The sequence below is a fragment of the Myotis yumanensis genome, unplaced genomic scaffold (assembly GCF_028538775.1).
Source record: "Myotis yumanensis isolate MYYU_CA2020_CCGP unplaced genomic scaffold, mMyoYum1.0.hap1 SCAF_17, whole genome shotgun sequence".
NCBI lineage: Eukaryota > Metazoa > Chordata > Mammalia > Chiroptera > Vespertilionidae > Myotis > Myotis yumanensis.
Window position 1 is genome coordinate 11,608,105 of NW_027223768.1, and position 15,874 is coordinate 11,623,978.

Below are 15,874 nucleotides of genomic sequence, written 5' to 3' on the forward strand. Positions count from 1 at the left end.
CAGATGACTTTCCGGACCAAGCCAGAGCTTCCAGGGCCGGCCGGGGCTGTGAGGGGCTGCAAGGGCCGAGCCCCTTGCACAAATTTCATGCATCGGACCTCTAGTATGCAAATATATTCATTAGTTGATCTCTTCCCACCCGTCCCCCTCCTCCACCCCCACCACCCTGTAAGATTTATGGAAATATTATTCTATTTTTCAGTAGAAGCCATTGACACACAAATACCCAGCCAGGAGTATTGAGAGCCTAATTCTTTTGGTTTTGTAACAGAAAGATTGGAAGGGCTCCGTCGCTTTTGTTGTTGGAAACCAGGTTGAGGATGATCTTCTCATTCGAGCCCTCACCCTTGCTGTCCAGGTCCCTCAGCGAAGACTCTTCAGTATAATATCATGGCAAGACATTCTCCAGCAGGTACTGTCCTTCCCACTCCCTCGAAGATATTTTTTCTTAAAATAGTAGGATAAAATAATAAAATAAATAAAACTGTCATATTCTTGGGCTATTTGGTAAATTTTTGTGGATTATTTTAAACACTTAGCTAGAATAATTTGAATTGTTTCATCTGAAGTAATTATCTTTTGTCCATGAATATTGGTCATTCAACATTCATCCATTCAACAAAAATTTCTGAGGCCTTACCTGGCTCCTGCTACGTTATATGAGGAATTATTTAATGAAAGTTCAATAAAATAAAAGACAAAACTATGTAATGTTCCAGGAAGTCTAACTAGAAAGATTGAAGTCTACAGAGACTCATAGCTGTCAGAGGGGCCCAATAGCATAGTCTTGTCAGATGGCACATACTCATACAGTCACTGAGCGCTGACCACAGTGACTATAAATACTTCACCTTGTCCATGAATAGCTCTTCCTTGCTAGATTCCCAACCCCTCAAGCCACCTAGGTGTTTGAAAGTCACATATATCTATGTAATTGTTCTTTATGTATGCCTTTCTCACCATAGATGAATTTTAATTTTCTTACAGATTGAAGAAGCAAATGTACTATTTGGAACCACACCTAAAAAGTCAAAGCAACCTGCAGGCATTAGCTTTCCCTTATATTATGAGGTAGGTAGACATACTTATTGAAGATATTTTTATTTTAGAAAATGAGAATTGAAATAATAATCTTTTAGTCACTTTAATTCATTCTATGAAAACAAATCCCTGTTTCTCATTGGAGCTGTTTGTTCTTGGTGGTGGGCACTTAAAAAATCTGCCGTCCTTTTAACTAAATTCCTCTCTAGGAATAAAATTGTCCCAGATTGTCTACACCATCACTGCATCCAACTGAAGAATATAAATCAGAAATTTTTATATGCAAGAGTGTCTGGTTATACTTTCTCATGGTAATTATTGAATATGTGATATTATTTAAGGGGGTCATATTATTAGTATATGAAAAAGTATTCATTTCACCAAAGACATAATGTAGAAATGTCCCCCAAAATGTTTCCTGCACAGGACAGAGCCACCTCGAATGATTTTCTATCAGTTTGTGAACTTTGTGCACATTCTACATCCTACTTTTTAATCAATGTGAAAATGACAATAATCTTCAGATTAATGGTGCATTCCATTTCTAGCAGATGCTTAACACCAAAACCTGGCTTGGCTGACTAGTGGGTTTGTGCAAAGGACTTAGAACTCATACTCAGTACAAGAGGGTTTCCTTTCACTTTTCCTTGTTAATAACTAACTTACAGCTCACAAGAAACTATAAAAATCCAGCGATTAATTAGAATATCACTTAAAATTTATCAGGCACTGTTTTATGGCTCTGTAGACTAAAACACAAGGATTTTTGGATCTTTATAAGACAAACTTGTTTGTGATGACTAGTAAAATTTTTATGTGTCTTAGGTCTTGGATGATTTCATAAAGGCCTCTGTAGCATTGCCTGAGTGCTATCTGAACAAGTTTCGTTGGGTTTATATGTGGTTGACAATACCATGGATTTTATATTTTGACTCCTGCCACATTATCATGGGAAAACTCTGTGCTGTTAGCGTTAAATAACATATACTTACTATCTTTTGTTATGATGTTCTGAGTGTGTATGCTCTAGTTGGGACATTAAGTGATACCTAGATTTAAATCATTAGAAATTTTCTTCTGAAGTAGCTATAGAAACCCATGTCCAGTTCTTGACCCTGGGATCAAGGAGCTCCCCAAAGGACTCTTCCTTCTTCAAAAATGCTCAGTAAAAATCAGAGAGATGATACAGGCCAGTTTTGAAGTCTAATCTGGATAGCCATTGGACTGGGATGCGGGATCACACAGTGTCACAAATTCAGAGTTCAGTTGAAAAGCCATTTCTCTCCAATATATGCCGTGACTCTTGGATGTGTATGCTTCACTCAGGGAGGTCCATTTAACATCTGGCTCTACCACATTCCTCCAGTGGAGCTTTTGGGCAATCAGCCTCCCATACCCTCTCACCTACCCTTTTTTTAATGGTTGCAGAAGAAAAGGGAAGCCGGATGAGCAGCACCACAGAGACTGAACCTTGGGTGCAGCAGATGAGCATTGATATCAGTGACTATAGCAAAAATGGATAAAGAACAAAAACAAATTCAGGCTCTTGGTCAGGTTAGCCAAGGACAGAATGCACATGTGGAGCAGAGGGGCCCATTTCCATCTCAGTCCCTCCACACTCAGGACCTGATCAGGAACTCTGTCGCCTGGTACTTCATCCCAAGTGAATTAAAAAGCTGTGGGTGATGCCTACTGAGAGCCCTGAGGTAGCTGTGAGTGGCGACCATGAAAGAGGCCCAGAAGCTAAATTCTTCTGAGATCTCTGGGCTTTCAGGGCATGTGGACAGTCTGATCCTGAGTCTATTTCTGCTGAATGTCCTGCATGGTCTATAGCAAGTGAACCCCTTGCCACAGGTGAACTCTTCAGGAGCCAGTGTAGGGAGTCTTATCTTTTCCTTCTCAAGGGAAACTGCAATGTGAAAGAATAGCTACTCTTACAAAATTGCTTATGTTGCATGGGAAAGTCACAGTGTTATTTCCTCTTAGACCTGCGTTTTTTTAGCGAGACCTCAAAATAGATATCATAAAGCCATGCACTTCCATTCCATTTACTCTACTTGTAGGATATTCTCATTGGCCTTAAATCAGAGCCTAGTCATTCTTACTTTAAACACAGTTCTAATCAATTTGGCTTTCTGGTTTCCTAGCTTGTGGTCAATTAGGAGGAGCAGCAAATTAAAGTGAAACTTCATTATGGTACAGTTCATCCACAAGTAGTAAAATAGTGTCAGAACCACATTACATATTTCCAATAACCACTTGGAATGTCTGGGCCTGCAAAGACCACATTCCTGAATGATGTGCTCAAGCTTTCGTTTGGATGGCTTGGTGTTGTGTACACTCCGCCTCATTTCTGAAATTGTGTAATTTCCCCTGAAACTTTAGAATTGCATCTAGCCATGATATTGTATATATGAGAGTCTTTATTTATAAATCTCAGTTTTTTGAAAACCTGCTTACATCTGTGCTAATGTAATTCCACAGAGACATGCATAATAACTATAGCCCATTTGTTCATTCACCTTCGCTTTTTGGAAATTGTGTTTTGCTCTTGCAAGAGCTACTTCAAGGACTCATGTGGGAATAGGAAGAGAATAATCTTTTTTAGTCTCAGTAATGTTAGCTATTTATTTATTATATTATTATTTAACAATGATGGAGACATTGATGATCTCATGCACTGGCATTACACATAACTACAAATTCTAACATGTAATCCTTTTTGAGGATGTGGACACCTATGAAAATGAATACAGATATTTCCTGTATTATATAGTGACCAGTTTTACCCAACAGTGATATTGTACCAAATATGAAACAAGTATATTCTTATTCAAGCACTAGTGTCAAACGCTATCTGGATAATGGAGGAGGGAATATGAATATTATAAAGACTCTGACCTCAGAAGCTTAAGAACTAGTTAAAAAGAAATAAAAGGAAAAAAAATATAAGCCTGACACATAGTAGGTATTCAACCAATGTTTGTTAAATGAGTGAATAACTCAATGCAGAAAATAGTCAAGTCCATGAGGAACAGATGAAGTGTTATGGGCATTCCAAGGAAAATGAGATTGCTATTAGCTAGGGTTGGGAGAGTTTTGTGGAGAAGATGGTATTGGGAGGACAAGGAAAGGGGTCCTGATAATTTTTATCTTTTAAGTATATTATCCAAATTAATCCATATCACAATTCTAAAAGAAAATATAAATAACCTCATTTTACATATAGGGAAATGAACGCAAAGAGAATGTAGTAAGTCTACTAATTAGAAAACTGAAGAATTTGGATTTAATTGTAGTTAAATTCATTGCCTCAAGCTTTGCCATTTTCCCACAAACCCAATACCCTTTCACTGGGCTCAGAGCTGTTCACCCTTGGGTGGGTAGGTCTTGGAATTCCAATGTGGCAGAGGACATTCTATAAAAGGGGGAACAGTTCAAGCTAAGACATAGGAGTGGGAGAAGACTGATAATACATACTAAATTTGTAGTTAACATGGTACAATATATACTAACTAGGAGAGGTAATCCTATGCCTATTTTAATTATAGCTTTAAAATCCTAAAGATGGAAAGCTATGAGAAAACATTTTAAACAGTGGGAAAAATCTATGCTTTAAGATTCATTCCTGGAGCTTAAATTTATTTTTTGAGTATACACAAATATCTGTCTGTCCGTATATGTTTTACGGCCCACATAGAGAATCTGACCTGTTCATTTGCACGTATACTCATTCCTGAAATCAAAGATTACTTTCTTAAAAGTTTTAGATTCCACTCCATAGTTTCCTTTATTTCATGATGGTGATCATTGCACCTCCCTACGTGGAAGGCCTCCATCCACACATGGACTGTGGTTTTTGTGCTTGTCTGTGACTTATTCAGAAAAGATAAATTAGGTTACCACAGAAACAAAACACCAAAAGCCTGCTGAAACAAAAACGGTCTATAAAAATAAAGATTTTTATGCCCTAGTTGGTGGCTCACTTGTTTAAAAAAATAGTCAATTTTGTACAGTAAAGGACTTGGACAATCGTAAAGATTAATGATATAATGCAATTTTACAAATATGCAAATAATTTTCCTCTTTATATCTATCAATAAAAAAATAAAACCTTATGTTTTAACTGATGTATTTTAATTAAGATATTTCTATGGCTCTTTCTACTGGGAGATCATTAAATATGGAAAGATTTTCTGTTACTAGATTTGAGAATAATGGACCATATGCAGTTAAAAATATAGCATGCAAATTTTACATCGTCAGATCTAATTAGTTTCACCACATTTTTAATATACTTTGCTATTACATTGAATTAGTATCCCCCTATGTAATAATTTCATATTTGATCCTTCTTCAAGGGTGTATAACATGTTTCTCAGCTCTTTCCCCTAACATGTATACATAATAACTCACAAGTACGAGTACAGAATCTATTATAATCTGATTGGCACCCTTTTCCAGATTCCTAATATAAAACTTATTTCTTAAACAGTGCCTCAAATTAACAGTCCACTCAATAAAATTTCAAGCCCTTATTTTTTTGGGGGGTGGCCCTTGTCAAAATGAAAAATGGGAAACTCATGCTTCAGAGATAGGAACAAATAATATGTGAAAACATTTAAGAGGTTTGAAGTTATTAAAATGGCAGATCTACTGGGAACAGAAGGAGCAGTATGTCATGGAAGAAATGAAGGAAAAGGGAGACAGGAAGCATTCTCCGGCCTTTTCAATCCTGCATTTTAAAACAAAACAAAACAAAATTCAGGAAGAATTGGAAGGTAGCCAACCTAATGCCGTTATTTCATAGAGCTTAGGGACACACCAGGAAATTACAGGCCAGTTAGTTTAACTTCACTTGTGGGGAAAGTATTAAAAACTGCTGCAGGAGATCAAGTCAAAGGATGCTTAGAAAAGCACAGCTTGATTAAGGCAAGCCTGGCCAACGTGGTTTTCGGAAAGGGAAGGTCATGTCTTAGGAACTTGTTGAAATTCTTTGAAGCTATTATGGCCAGTATAGTCTTCAAAGGGTACAGCGAGGCCCAGGATCTGTATATCTTTTTCGTTCCACACCAGCCCTTCAGGGATGCTTGCAGAACATGGCCCACTTCAGGGCCTCGGTGCTCCAGGATTAGAAACCGCTATCAAAATAGCAGAAAATAACCTCTGAAGGAACATTTTTAAAGCTGGAACCAATTAATACAATCTGATATTTATAAATGTAAAATAATGACTTGGAACAAAATTTAGGAATATTGAGCTATTACAAAGAAGTACTACGTTGGGACTATAAAAACAACCTAGGGTTATTGTGCCAAAATATGGGCTTTGGGAGCATTTCTCACCCAAAGAAGGGAAGATGAGAAATCAGAGGGGTAGAAAGAGTTATAAAGGGTTAGTTAGCAAGGATGGCAACCGAATGAATTTTGTCGAGATGGGGAAAAGAGCAGTACAATGTGTTAATGTCCTGAGCCTCCATGGAAGGAGGAGGACAGAGCAGCCCAGCAGAGAAGGTCAAGTCCAGGCTCATAACTGAGAGGCAGAAGGTCAGGGCTCTATTGCTTTCGGAATGGGCTCCCAGGGCTCGGAGCTCAAATGTTTGTTTCTCAGATCTGAAACTTGGAGTTCTGTTTTCAAAAAGCAGAGACAGGAATGGAGCAAGGTTCAGCTAATGAATAGCAGCCATCAGGTTAGAAGCCGGTGGTGAGATGCTCTGATCCAAAGCAGACTGCCTGGGTTCTAACTCTTGACTACTTCCTCGCTATGGAATCTCCGATAAGTTACATAACTCCACTGTATGTCAGTTTGCTCTTTGTTAAGTCAGCATTGTTGATAGTACCTACCTCATGAAGCTGTAGTGATGTCTAAATGAGATAATAAATACGAAATACTTAGCCTACTACCTGGCATAGAGTAAGTGTCCAGTTAAGTTTACCTATAATTAATAATAATATTAGTAATTAAATAATATTGAAATAATAATAGTATTTTAAAAATTCTACTGAGTCATGGTGAATGTTGGAGTTTTTCATGGAAGCATGAAAGAACTAGAAACATCTATGACCAGGGTATTTTTATTGTGGTAAAAATACATGCATAAAATTTACCATCTTAAGTATTTCTAAGTATAGTTAGTAGTGCTAAATATATTCACATTGTTGGGCAACTAACCAGTCTCCACTTTTTCATCTTACAACAATAAAGACTTAAAAAAAATTAAATTAAACTTGGTTTGCAATCAGTTTAGAGAAAAATATTAGGTTTGTAGTACAGGTGTTATATAGCTTTGGCTAAATCATCAAGTGATAATCACTAAGGTTTAGGAAATGCTTTATTTGTATACATCCCACAAATATTTGAGTGCCTATTATACACCAAATCTATGGTTCAGTTTATCTTGGGGAATGAAACAGATTCCTTGCTGTCACAGAATTTACACTTGAATGAGGAAGGCAGGCTTTAAGCAAAAATTAAATATGAAAAAATATATAAAATTAGGAATTGAGATAATTGTTTTAAGTCAGGGAGAATCACAAGAAAAAATGTGTTGGAAATAAACTGATAACAAAGAGAGCCAGCTAAAGGGTAGGGAAAATATTCAGGCAGAGGAAACGGCATGTGCAGAGAATCTGAGGCAAGAAGGGGAAGATTCATTCTTAGAAGAATGAAAAAGCCCACTGTACCTGGAAAAAAAAAAAGAGTGAGAAGAGAGAGGTGGGTTGAGGCCAGATCTATAGGGACTAGTAGGTCTTTGTTAAGAAAAAGTTTGCATTTTTACTTAATAGGAAATGGGAAGATATTAAGGTTTTTAAAGGGAGAAGGACACAAGCTGAGTAGTGTGTTTGTTTGTTTTTCAATATTTTCTTGCTGTTGGATGAAGAATAAATTGGGAAGAGAGCAGGAGGCAGACATGGAAGTGAGGAGACCAGTTAGGAAGCCATGGGAGTATCCATGTCCAGAGAGAGCGAGCAGGCAGATTCAAAATATATTTAGGAAGAAGATGCTGATGTGAGATGTGAGGGGTGAGAGAGAAGAAGGTATCAGGAGTGACTCCAAAGTTCTGGCTTAAGAAACTGAGTGAAAACCTTACTGAACTGAAGGATGCTCTATTTAAAAATGACACATGGTTATGCAACGTAGTTTTATTTACTTTCAGCAAGTAAAGGGATTCCTATCCAAAGCTCTGCCACCCTGATTGACCACTATTTGCTCAATTACAGGTTGAGTTCAGTTGGCTACACTTACTGGGCTGGGTTCTGTCAAGCTCATCCTGTTTACAGCTGGTCTGCAAAATACTGGCTATATTGAACATCTATCGAGAATAGGATTTAAAAGAATAGCCCAGACCCTTGAGACCCTTATTCTACCTAACAAAAATAATTTTGGACATAGAGAAAAGTAGAGAAGACTAAATTTGGAGGAAGTTTGGAAGTATACTTTGGGACCAGTTAAATTTGATGTCGAAAGATATCTAAGAGGAGATATCAAGAAGGAAGTCGGGATTTGTAGTGTTTCATTTTTTGTGTTCTTCTGTGCCTACCTCAGTGCTGGTACATGGTATGTATCAAAGAAGTATTGTTGTCTGGAAGAATCAACACATTAAAGGAGGACTAGTGAGAGTTACTGGTAAAGACTACAAAGAGTAGATAGACAGTAATCCCTTTCAACAACAGCAGTTCAGTAGTACTTCCTGGGAACTAGCCGTTTTGGCCCCTTCCATTTTCCCTTTATTGGTTCCATATTCTATACAGTGGTTGTCTAACTGGCTGAAGACCCATTAGTTTACAATGAAATGTAGTTGGTTGCAGTTGTATGTTTGTACTTTGTGATACAAACATTTTTTTTTTTTTTTTGCTGTAAATATAGGTCCAAAGGAGTTGGAAAACCAATGCATTAGAATCCTCTAAACCTACTCTGTGTTAATCATCCAATTGCATTTCCCTTTTTCAGTTGCTCACCTAACACTGGGCTAAGGGACAAAGCAGATACTCATCCCAGCCTGCTCCTCACTCAGCAGACATTTCACCGAGTTTCTTATCACATGCTGGATAATAGGCACAAGATTGAGTTGGACCTGGTGGTCTCTGCCCTCAAGAGCTCATAGTTAACAATCTTATAAAAATAGGTTTGCTTCATGCCATTGTATGACATTTTAATACCTTGTAGCAAGTCTGATATAGAAGTTGTATATTTAATGCCTGGTTATAATTGAGTCTATTCTTCATTGAGCCCTGTGGCTGACCTCACTTAGTGTTCACAACTTTCAGCCAAAAGGGTAATGGCCCCCAGACAAGGGTATGTTGGAAAGAGGAGAATGGGAGGGGCAGGACACTCACCAAAACAGTCAAAAATGCAACAAAGATATGGGAGGCCTTGTTTCCTTAGAGAGAGAGAAAGTATAGCTGAAATTAAAATGTGGTAACAATTTTCATGCTTCTATATGTTTTTAATGTGATCTCTATTTCTGAAATTCTAACTCCTCAATCTTTGGTTGCAAGGAAAGGAAAAAGAAATACCAAACTAAAGCTGGGAGAATGGACTATTAGAGAAAAATTTGTTTATATTTATTGGAGAGCTACTGTACATATTGAGTACTTAGTAAATATTAATTTGAATGGATGAATCTCAGATAGAGCTTTATGTACTAAAATCCATCCATTCTTCTATTTCACAAACATGATTGGCAAGAACAAAAACCCTCAAACCTTAGTAGCATGATAATGTAAGTTAACTGAAATATGGTCACTATATTGATTCAAGAAATAAATAAACATATGTAAGTTTAAGAGTTTGAATCACAGGAAACCAACCTTACAAAAATTCTTACCCAGAAAAAGTGAAATTGTTCAATAGACCACTTCCTTTAAAATTTCGTATTTCAGCTTCATACTTATTTGGGTTACATGTGAGCGAGGCCAACAGGATGCTCTGCATAGTGCCCTGTACCACACCACAGTCCAAAACTAACAAATTTATCATTTCCTAATTTGCCTTTATCAAGAATTTTTATGAAAAAGACAAACTCATTTTGACTCACTCACTCATCAGGAAATGTTTAATTAGATTATATTTATCAGAGGGAACACCTAATTATTTTCGTTATTTCAAGTCTTATAATGTTACCCTTCCATTTAGCTCTGGAACTGCAGAGAAGTAGGGCAGAGCTTATGACATGTGAGTCACAGGCATCACTGTCGGGTTCTGTGTCCTATAGGAGAAGCTAGTCTTGCATTGGATCCTCAAAGATTCATTTTAGGAATATGATTGAGAGGGGGAAAAAGGATGGATCCTATCTGAATGCAATGCAAGGGACAAATATATTACTTTTTGTAACTAATAAAATTTCAAGGATGACAGCAAATTTCTGATTTGCTTTTCCTCCAGTAAAATGTCTGCTTTGAATTATCCAGAAAAAATTATTCTTTCTGCCAACTTGTTTCAATTCCCTGCGTAAAACTATCTACAGAGCATTGTCAGAGGTTTCCCATAGAAGTTCATTTCAGATTTCTCAACCATTGGAGGAACACACACACACACACACACTTTCCCCCCTTTTTGGAGCAGGCAAAGGAAAACGTACTGGATTGGTAAGGCTTGTGTATGGTGCTTTCCCTTTCTTTCTGAAAGCAGAGACAAGTATTAGTCATCAGATGGGGGGGAGGGAGAGTTTTTGGTCTCACCCGGGGCTGGTGTCCTGTTTTATGTATGCAGGCCCGCCCTGTGTGTAGGCGGAACCGGCAATAGCCGCGTGATGTGATTTAAGAGGTGCTGGAAATCCTGCCTGTCCAAAAATAGCCCCCGCACCAGCCTATTGAGTTCAGGCGCAGTGTCCATAAAACCCTGGTTTAAGTGAAATGAAACTGCCTTTTGCAGAATGTTAACCCATCATGTCTCCTATCCTCTCAGCTCGAATCTACTTCTCAGAGATAAAAACTGGCCCTTGAAGTCATGCCCATAAGGGTGAAGGGTTAGCAAGGGCCAAGGCTTAAGGTAATGATGCAAGTCTCAGAAGCAATTCTGCACAATCGTGAGTGTTGAAACTAAGCCCCTTCCATATTCATTCAGCCAGGCAGCCAGTCTTCTTTTCGAATCAATAGTTTATGGAACATGACATCTCATACAGTCCTCTTTGCTGGGACCCTTAAACAAAACAAGAATAATAACTTATGTTTGGAAGATGTTTGTAAGAACACTAAACTTTTCACACACAATGTCATATCTGATCCCAACAACAACCTGGTGAAGCTGACTTCCCTCTTACTATTCTCATGTGGCAAATGAGCAGAGTCTCAAAGAGGTTAACTGCTTACCCACCACCCACAGCTAATCATGGCAGAGCCCATATTAGAACCCAGGCCTTCTGACTCCAAAGTCAAGGTCATGCTCTTGGAGACACAGTTCCTATAGTCAAGCAGCTAACAATTGAGTTTAACCTGTTTAGCAATTTATCTAAACCAAAGAGCACAGCCCCGGGAGTTTTCTCCAGTGGTGTTACTGAGAAGGTGTTTCCCTTTGTCTTAAAGTTTCTGAAAGAACTGTTCCAAACCCCAGCTTCCAGCACACATTGCCCTTGGAAATTTTATCAGTCATTCCTCGGGCAAAAAAAAAAAAAAAAATCCCCACTTAGAATACTGACCACTTTGCACAAAATTTTAAAATACAACAAGAAAACAAATTAAATTAAAGTGCAATGTTCTCTAGAAGGCCTTGGGAGATAGGGGTGTTTTGAGAGTAGTAGGAAGTGGGGGTAGACCTGATGCGGCATTAGGAAGAGATTGCGCAGTCCAGAACATCTATATCCAAGCTCATCGACTTGCTCCAAAACTGAACACACACATACACCTCTGTTCCTTCAGCCATTTGGATGAGCCACGGTTTTGTAATAACTCTAGCTCATTCCTTTTTAGTCATTGTAGCTCTAATTCACTTCTACCCTTTTCTCCCCAAGTGCAAAGTGCACCAAGTTGAATAGAATTATGTAAATTTCAGACTTAGATGTTTTCATTTATCAGCCAAATAGCCCTGTTCAAATGCCATTTCTTTTATGAAATCTTCTTGGAATTCCTTAGGCAAATTCATCTTGCTGTGTTATACCGTGGTGGTTTGTTTGTGTCTGCCTGCCGCACTTCCTAGTGAGTGGCACGAGCAGGAGAGGCATGTGTTATTCATTCCCTAAAGACCCTGTGCTCTATGCTAGCAATTCCAAGCTATTTTGGTCACATTTCCCATCAGCTAAAAAAATAATTGAGCATTTATTCTATGTACGTTGTGTGTGTATACAGAGAGATAAAAATGTATGGGAATAGAAACAAATTACCAATATTATAGAATATCCTCAAAAATAAAAACAAAAAAAGGACAAAATAAGGATAAATATAATCAGGAGCTCTAATATTTTCCCCATCCTGGTGGCTAGTCCTGTGCGTGTGTTGGGCTGCATTGAAGACCAAAGCCACTGAGTTTAGCACAAACAGAATAATGTTTGTGAAATGGCTAAAAGAATGAATGAATCCTGTCCTATATATAGTCTTTGGGGCACATTCAGCACTTTCTGTGGCACCAGTCACTTCTTAAGTTAGTGAACTAGCACTTTGCTTTCCCAGTCTCTGAACCCACTGACTTGGCGTGAGGAGGGCTGGCTGATGTTACCCGCCATCGCAGTGCCTTTACAAGGGACACCAGCTCAATGTTTGTGAAGGTCTGCGCGATTTGTGTGCTAACTTTTTTTTATTTAATTCCAGTCTTCAACCTGGAAAACAGATATGGAAATGAGCAATTCTGTTAGCATAGAATAACAAAGAAGTTTAAAAAGTGCAGCGAGGACATAGAGCGATGCTTAAAGCTTTCTGAAATTTTCAGGGAAAAGTTTTAGGAAAATGACTTAAAAATCGAATGGGGGATTTAGGAAGTAATGAAGGAGGGAGAATTCTGGGCAAAGGACTCAGTCCGTGCAAAATCAGGCAGACATAGATGGCACAGCGTACCAAGGAAGTCTCAGCAGTGGGCATCCTCAAGTGCAGGCAGGAAAGTGGAAGGAGCAGCCGGCAGTGAGGCTGGACAGGTGTGTCAAGGTCAGGTCATAGAGGTCTCGGTATGCTCTGCTAAGGAGTGAGCAGTTTGGTCCTGTGGGTATGGGAGCCATTGAGGAATGCACAGCTGGGAGTAATGTGAGGGGTGGAGCTATTAGAATTTGTGTGCAGGAAGAATTCTCTGGGAGGGTAGGAGGTGGTACTGTTAAAAACAGTTAATTGCTGTATAGCATTTCTACTGTACCTATAATTTATCAGCTGTTTTACTATAAAAATAATACATGTTAATTTTTTTTAAAATTTTGGAAAATATAGAAAGAGCATAGCCCATATAGTGGTGGGTACTTAACAAGTATCTGTAAAAAATTCCACCACTCAGAGATGTATGCTTCTTTCTAAACAATAGGAATTATATAATATATGCTTTCTATCATGTCATTTCCAAATATGATGTTAGCCTATTTCTAAATCCATATTCAGTGTCTATATAATAGAAAGCATGTCTCTATTTAATAATTCATTTAACCAATCCCCCCTTTGCTAAATTTAGACTATTTACTAATAGTTATAACCCTGATTGTTTCCTTATGAAAATTTTCAAGAAGTGGAATTACTAAGTCAAAGTATATAAATCTTTATAAAGCTCTTGACACAATGTCAAAATGCATTCGAGACAATTTGTGCCAATTTGCATCCCTTCTAATACTTCCAATTTAACCACATCCTCTTCAACTGTGTATTTTTTATCTTAGTCAATTTGATAAGCAAAAATTGTAAGGTTGGGCCCCGGCCAGTGTGGCTCAGTTGGTTGGGTGTCACCCTGTGCACCAAAAGGTCGCCAGTTCGATATCTGGTCAGAGCACATGCCCAGGTTGTGGCTCAATCATCCAGTCAGGGTACATGTGGGAGGCAGTTATTCAATGTTTCTCTCTCTTTCTCCCTTCCTTTCTCTCTAAAAAATCAATTAAAAACATAAAAAAATTATAAGGTTAGATATTTAATCATATTTTTATTGTCTGTGCTTTGTGAGTATGGAATTTATTAAAGTTAAATGATTAGGTAATTTTGTTTTCAGATTTCTCCTGATAATGGGAGGGGACCCTTTATTGTCTAAATTCAGAATGGGGGATATTTGCTTTAAGTGATTTCAAACAGATTTCACATGCTGTGAGGCAATACAGAGAGGAAGAAGCCATCATCGGCCCTGCACAAACTCAAGGTGGACTGCAGATGAAGGGTGCACGTGCAAGACTGCTAATGAGGGCACATCTTATTAGCCTGCAGGAGGGGCCTCGACGGAAATGTCAGTGAGGCCCTGGCAGTGGGACCCAGGAAGAGTAATCTCAGATAAGGACATCTGGGAAGGGTTGATGCAGAAGGCTCTTTGGTGTGAGCCCTTCCAATTTCTAACCTCTTCTTGGCTCCTGTGTCAGTGGCCCTCAAAGTGGCACACATCAGTCACCTGGAGAGCTCATTAAAATACAGTTCCAGATCCCAGCCACAGTGATGGGATCAGGGCATCTTCAGGGGGTCCAGGAACACACCTGTGAGCAAGTGTCCAGGTACTTCTGAGCCTGCACTTGGAGAAACACAGCCACACCTCTGTCCACATGCTGCTCACAGGACCAGAAAGGTCCATCCTCCTCCATGATGAACTCGCCACCTGTCCTCTGCATCCCCCTCACCACCCACCCAGACTGGACTGTGGCTCTGCCTATTCTCACTCCTTCTCACATCTCCCAGAGTTCACCCATTCATTCATTGTTTCTTTCATTTTTGAGCACTTGTGCTGGGCACTGTTCTGGGTGCTGGAGGGACAGACATGAACCTGCCATCAAGGGACTCTGTCAGTGGCGCTGCCTGCATGCCCACATCTTTGTCTACAGCTTCTGGGAAAATTAGGAAACCTCCCCTGACCACACATGCTTCTAGAGCTATAAGCAAATGGCAAACAAGCTGGAGGGAAAAGGAACAGAGTGTAAGCTCTGAAATACTTATTCAGGGGTTTGAGGTTTGCCATGGGTTACCAAGACATCGAATAAAGCCCGAGTTTTTGCTGCATATGAACAGTCACTGAAGATAAATAACACGCCAAGACTCTCAATGAGACCTCTGTGCAGCTGATGTCTCTTACCTGTTCTAACTCTCTGTATCGTGTTACTTTCAAAGTGAAATCCAAATTCCTGTCATATGTCCTTCAAGCTGCTGGTGGCCTCACTCTTGGTTATCTCTCCAGTGTCAACTGTCCCTCAGATTTGGGGGTAGCATATTCCACCACCTGTCAGAGCTATTGGGATTGAGGGTTCTGAGTCTCAGATCCTCACCAGGTCTCAGGAAAAGAGAAGTTCAGCTATTTAGAGTTGAGACACCAAGTAAGGATAAAATGAGTAAGCGTGCCAAGAATATTTAAACATAAAAATTTGAGCTAAAAAACTCTCCATCCCTCTAGTGAAGAAGAGGATTGGGAATGAAGACTGGGGAGGAGCGGAGATGCTAGGTGGGTATCTAGTAGCATCAGCTAGGGGGTGAAAAGGCATATTGTGAGGCAACGGAATATGGTGACGAGGAGCAGGACCTGGAAGCAGATGGCCTAAGTTCAAATCCCATCTCTTCTACTTACTTGCTGTGTGATCGCCAGGCCTCCATTTTTTATTTATAAAATGAGTAATAAAGAGCACCCACCTCAAAAGGAAGGTGAGAGTTAAAGGAGCTAGAATGTCTAAAGTGCAACCCTGAGATTATTTTAGTGCAATTGTTGGAACAATCCTCATCTGGCACATAGTGTGTGCTCTGTAACCATTGTG

The 15,874-nt window shown here is 39.0% G+C and overlaps 1 protein-coding gene across 6 annotated transcripts in view; it reads left to right on the forward strand.

The window, feature by feature from the left end:
• The window catches only part of SPAG17 (sperm associated antigen 17), a 132,543-nt gene that overhangs the window by 16,702 nt on the left and 99,967 nt on the right, over positions 1–15,874 (forward strand). For 5 of the 6 annotated variants that reach the window (XM_070396525.1, XM_070396526.1, XM_070396528.1 and 2 more), the window contains exons 2-3: positions 272–412; positions 988–1,071. In XM_070396525.1, coding sequence (XP_070252626.1) covers positions 272–412; positions 988–1,071 — 225 coding nt within the window. Of the gene's footprint in view, positions 1–271; positions 413–987; positions 1,072–10,959; positions 11,032–15,874 lie in introns of those variants that run through there. The other variant, XM_070396529.1, reaches the window with a different exon arrangement.